The sequence below is a fragment of the Sinocyclocheilus anshuiensis genome, unplaced genomic scaffold, assembly GCF_001515605.1.
Source record: "Sinocyclocheilus anshuiensis isolate Anshui unplaced genomic scaffold, SAMN03320099.WGS_v1.1 scaffold2926, whole genome shotgun sequence".
Taxonomy (NCBI): domain Eukaryota; kingdom Metazoa; phylum Chordata; class Actinopteri; order Cypriniformes; family Cyprinidae; genus Sinocyclocheilus; species Sinocyclocheilus anshuiensis.
Window position 1 is genome coordinate 138,855 of NW_015547864.1, and position 6,197 is coordinate 145,051.

At 33.1% G+C, this 6,197-nt stretch overlaps 1 protein-coding gene across 3 annotated transcripts in view; it reads right to left on the minus strand.

Moving 5' to 3' along the window:
• Positions 1-6,197, minus strand: part of LOC107704674 (sentrin-specific protease 7-like) — a 35,995-nt gene that overhangs the window by 18,820 nt on the left and 10,978 nt on the right. For all 3 annotated transcript variants that reach the window (XM_016507662.1, XM_016507661.1, XM_016507660.1), the window contains exon 8: positions 2,726-2,823. In XM_016507662.1, coding sequence (XP_016363148.1) covers positions 2,726-2,823 — 98 coding nt within the window. The remainder of the gene's footprint in view (positions 1-2,725; positions 2,824-6,197) is intronic.

A 6,197-nucleotide genomic window follows, 5' to 3' on the forward strand; every position in this document is an offset into this window, starting at 1 on the left:
CACATTTTATATATATATATATATATATATATATAAACATTTGGCCAGAAATATCTTTCAAGTTAAAAAAAAAAAAAAAACACAGAACATGAGTTAGCGAAGTAGAAGTGCACAATGTATTGGTTTGGGAAAATGTTATTATTATTAGACTGATTTTTGGGACAAAACCTCAATATTTCCTGTTTATTTTTTTATTTATAATTAACACATTTAATTAAAAATAAAACTATTCATTCATATTATTTTTATTTACATTTAATTTTTTCTTTCTTTTTTTTAATCATGGTTAATCTTGTAAATTTTACATTCTTCACCTATTAAAGTCACTTCTTGTTTAAGAAAACTAAAAATGTACCACATCATTGAAAACACAAAATTACATCAATGCACAGGAAATTTAAAAATGCAATAATTCAATAATGAAACAACTTCACCCACACTGTATAAACATAATTTTCGCTCACCAAAACTGTTTATTTTATAAAAATAAAAAAAATTTAAAACAGTAATATTGTGAAATATTTTTAACATTTTAAATATCTGTTTTCTATTTGAATATATTTCAAATGTAATTTATTTCGGTGATGATAAAGCTGAATTTCCAGCATCATTACTCCAGTCTTCAGTGTCACACGATCCTTCAGAAATCATTCTGATATGCTGATTTGCTTCTCAAGAAATATTTCATATTATCAATGTTGAAATCAGACTAATATTTTTGTGTAATTCATGATACATTTTTTCAGCATTCTTTGATGAATATAAAGTCCAAAAGAACATTTATTTTTGCATAACATTATACATGTATTTACTGTCACATTTGATCAATTTCATGCATTCTTTTTTAATAAAAATATTAATTTTTAAAAAAAAAAAAGAAAAAAAGTACTGACTCCAAACAGAAGTGTACCTGTTCATTTTACATTGTCAAAATACACTTCCTTTATTTAAAACTGATAATATTATGTATTAATATTTCAAATTTAATTTTTGATTGTCATTTTCCTTGGACATAATGAAAACCAACAAAATCCGCTTTTCTTGAAATTACAAAACAGAAAAACGCAGCAGCCCTTCCCTCTTTTCAGAAACATGTTTCTCATTTGGTTTGCATGCCAGGCTAAAGGTGAACACACCAACTGATACTGACAAACACCTGAGCCGCACTGCTCTAATTAACCTCCAACATCCCAACCGAAAGCTTCTCGCAAACACGTCTCTAGTCCAAAGCTAGAAGCCTCTCATACCGGGATGCCATATTGAATTTGTTCTACTGTCACGAAAAACAATGCAAACTGAACAAGCAATACTAATGATTCTGACAAAGGAAATTCGCTGAAAGGGTTTGATGAATACTTGTAAACATGGGCGAACTTAAAACTGCACAGCCATACTGAACAAATCTAGACTTCAAAAGACAGATGTGCATGAAGACAAGTTGAAATGAGTTGTTTAGCATGGTTCTTTGGCAAAGTTTCAAAGCTTTTTCAAGCGAACAGTTTCGAGACTGATTCTTGAGGACACAAAAGATTTATTCAAATGGCGTGGGTTAGGTTTTAATAATGATAGGGATATGTGAAGATCAATCAAAGATGTAACGACTTTTCTATTCACTGAGAAAGTATTTATACACTTCCATTCAAAAATTTGGGGTCAATAAGATTTTAATTATTTTATTCAGCAAGGATACATTGAATTAATAAACAGTGACATTAAAGACATTCATAAAGTTACAAAAGATTTCTGTTTCAAATAAATGCTGTTCTTTTGAACTTTCTATTCATCGGAGAATCCTGAAAATAAATGCATCAAGGTTTCCACGAATATATTAATCAGCACAACTGTTTTCAACTTTGATAATAATAATGATAATAAATGTTTCTTGAGCAGCAAATCAGAATATAAGAATGATTTTTGAAGGATCATGTGACTCTGGAGACTGGAGAAATGATGCTGAAAATTCAGCTTTACTATCACAGAAATAAATTACATTTTAATATACATTCAAATAGAAAACAGTTATTTTAAATTGTAATAATATTTCACAATATTACTATTTTTTTTACTGTATTTATGATCAAATAAATGCAGGCTTGGCGAGTCTTTGTTTTTGTTTTTTTAAAGAATTTCAGATTTGTATACAGCCCTTGTTTATTTCATACAGTGTAAAAAGCATATATTTTTTTTTAATATGCAATTTTAATGCGTTAAAGCGTTAAAATGTAACTCATCTGCATTTGTTAGAACCATGCTTTTATAAAAATAAAAAAAAAAGACACAAAAAACACACAATACTTACTTTATCATATCTACGGCTGCCAAATGATTAAAATATTTTAATAATCATGGCTTATCTTATAATTTTTAAATTCTCAATGTTAATGTATTCAGTTTACCCACACTTTATGCCTTTTTTTTTGGCCACTTTCCTGTGAATCTGTGTTTTGCCAGTGTTTGTCTAGTAGATGATATTTTAATTGTTAAGCTTCAATAATAAATGTCACCTTTAATGACTTTTGTTTAGCATCCTGTCTGGTTTGATTTAAAAAACTTATTCGTAAAATAAATAGGTGAGTGAGTGAGTGTATAACCACAAAGAGCATTAAACATTTATAATTTGTAATTTGCCTTGGATAAAAGCATGTGCTAAATTAATAAATCTAAATGTTTATGACATGTAGTCAGTAGGGGCATATATTCGAAATCTACACCCTTTATCCGTTACCTGAGCGTCCCTGATCCCCTCAGAGATCTGCTGCTCTTGCAAACTTCCAGACACGTCATTCATCTCTTCGGCTCCTTCATCATCGCTGGACAGCACGACTGAAGGAGAGAGAGACAGATATGTGTTGAACAATCAGAACCATCCATTAAAACGCCTTTGTACAAAAGGTCAGATGTTCTTCCATGGAAGCACACAGGATGTTCTTTTGAACAAAAATCATCAGGTGGTGCATGATAATATAATTTGAGATGAACATTTGTATATTAAATTAGGAACAAATGAAGAATAGAAGCATTTTCAGCAGTGGTCTCAAGACGTCTGGACCACACCGCACGTGTCTAAACGTTCTGGAGGAAAAACAAACTTCAGGCCTCCTAGATAAACTTCTGATGCTACATTTTCCAATGAGGTAAACGCGAGTCTTGACAGATGTTTGCTTCAGTAAACAGTTTGTATGTGTATTTGAAAATTTCACATGATTAACATCATCGCGGGTCAAATGGTCGTTTCGACATTGTGTTCTTACAGTGCAATATTATGTTTCTAATAAAGCCATCATCCAACTTTTCTTGCATTTGGCGATTGATGAGTGTTAATTTTGGTCCATGTATTTATCTCTTTCCCTTCTTCTTTGCAGCAGAAGCTTCTATTTGGCTGGGTCCCATAATGGGCTTTGAGAGAGAAACAGGGACATGGGTAATCCTCTCTCTTTTTTCATCCTTCACCTCCTTCCCTTCCTCTTCCTGTCCACCAATCCATCAGAAAACAATAACAAATTCAATGCTGTCCATCTGTTTTTGCTACATTAAAAATGGTTTGAATTGGACAGGTTTGCAAACTAAGCGGACGTTTGTTAGCTATTCGAATCGTTCTGCTCAAATCTTCCTTGTCAGATTATCACTACAGGGGGAGATTACAATGAATGGGAACTGAAGTTTTTAGGGATGGAAAAAGAACGAAAAACACCATAAAAGTAGTCTTCCGAAGCCATACTATAGTTGTTTTTTTTATCAGAAAATAAAAAGAGCAAAATTCAAATGAATCATTCTTTTGAGCCAGATATTTTCAATTAATCAATTGATCTGGTTCACAAAACTGGCCTAAATGAACTCCCTGACCTAATGATCCAGACTGGAACAGAAGATTATCAGTGAAGAACAACGTTTCGGCCTGTTTCTCACACTATCGTATGACTTCAGAAGATAACGTCAATGTGTGTACATCTCTGGGTGTACTATTCCTTTAACAGTAACCATAATGGAAGATAAGCTGTTTAGAATGAACAAGTCCCGGCTGATAATGAGGAGGAGGATGGTACATCTGTGTTTCTTTCTAGCAGGCAGAGGTGTAATGGGCTTTACCCAGACCTTGAGGTCAGGATTGCAGTAATCTAGATTGTGAGAGTGAATGCTGCTATTCTGCACACCACACACTTAGACATTAATCTTTATAAGGACATCCTTCATCCAATGACAGCTCAGAGCTACAGCTGCGCCGCCTCCATAACAATGGGATGACATGTAGTCACGGAAAAGGCTACTATTTTTCAGATGAGTAAATTCGGTTTCACTCTCTGTATGTTCACACTCAGTTTGCATTTCTTATTCCAGATTCCACTTCATCCACTGGTGAAAGTTTACTACTTTATTTAGGGATGTACAATATATCGGTACCATAACAGTTACTTTAAAAAAGCTTTTTTTTTTTTACCTGTTGGGATAATTCGGTTTCACTCTCTTTTTACGTTCACACTCATTTTGCAATTTTAACCCACATTCCACTTTGTCCATTGTTGGAAGTTTACGGTTTAATTTAGGGATGCACAATGTCTCTTCTTTTTTACATGTTGGGTTAATTTGGTTTGGAAAAAGTCTTCTTTTTTTTTTTCTTTTTTTTTTTACATGTTGGGTTAATTCGGTTTCACTCTCTTTTTATGTTCACATTCAATCTGCATTTCTCAATCGAGTTTCCACTTCGTCCATTACTGAGAGTTTATGATTTCATTTAGGGATGCACTATGTATCTGTACCATATTGGTTATCAGAAAAAAGTCTTTTTTTTTTTTTTTAAACCTGTTGGGTTAATTCAGTTTCACTCTCTATTATTGTTTACGCTCAATCCACATTTCTTAATCCAGATTTTTGTTTTTTATTAAGCGGTATATAACGTTCTCGTAAATTTATTTGTGAATGCTCATTTCCTCTATTTAAACATATAGATTACCTCTGCCTTCATCTAACAGTGACTTACGGTGCTTTCACACTAGCACTTTTGGTGCACACCCGGGTTCGATTGACGTCAGAGTTCGGTAAGTTTGGATGATGTGAACGCGGTCTTCCGAACTCGCGTGCGCACCCGCGAACCGTACCCGAGTCCACTTAAAAGGGGTGGTCTGGGGTACGGTTCAAGTGATCTCCGGTACGGTTCGCTGCTGATGTGAACGCAATCGTACCAAATCACGGAATTAAACCGCTATTAATGTATGGAGGACCAAACCTGCAGAAATAATAAATAAAGAAATAACAGGAAAATAAAAAAATAAATGACTTGATAAAAACAAATATAGTTCATTTGTAATAAAATTTTATCCTGAATTAATTTTTTATGACCTTTTTCCTATATTTATTATTTTCTGTATTTATTTTTACATTTATTTTATTTTATTTACTTATCATTTATTTTTATATTTATTTATTTATTTATTTGTGTATTTATTTATGTATTTTAAATTGATTTATTCCTGCGTTTATTTATTTTTTATATTTATTTATTCCCACATGTATTTATTTCCAGATTTATTTATTTTTACTTTTCCGTGTGCAGAATGGAAATGAGGGAGGCGGTCCTTGCGGAGCTCCGGTGAGTCATTGGTTGAGAGAGCTCACGCAGAAGCGTCAGATCAAACTAGAGATCGGAGTTTGTGGGATCAACTGCAGAGTTGCAAGATATTTTCACAGATTCACATTATTATGTCGAATTACACAGAGAAAATCGTGACTCCCAAAAGCATTGTGAGCCTAAATGCAATCCTAAACCAGTTGCACCAAAGGACCTAGTTAGACCTACGGTCTACTCAGGCTCACAATGCTTTTTGGAATCGCGGCCCACTGGCAGTTGACGTCTATATTCGCAAGTTTAGGGACCATCTCTAAAGTTAAATACGACATTGGTATACATGATTGTAACGTCAATAGCATTTGAAGAGAATGACTTACAATCACAAAACCAACTGTAAAGTGTTTATCTACGAATCAGGTATATTTAGCAATATTTAGATATAATTTGACAGTTTATTTTAATAAATATCGTATGTTCTAACGTATGTCGTATGTAACTTTATAGACGGTCCCTACACTTGCAAATATCGAAAGTCCAACGTCAAGCCAACTTTATGGCAGTGGGCCGCGATTCCAAACCTTTGATGCAACTGTTTTACGATCAACTTAATGCTTTTGGGAGTCTTTTCTCTGTA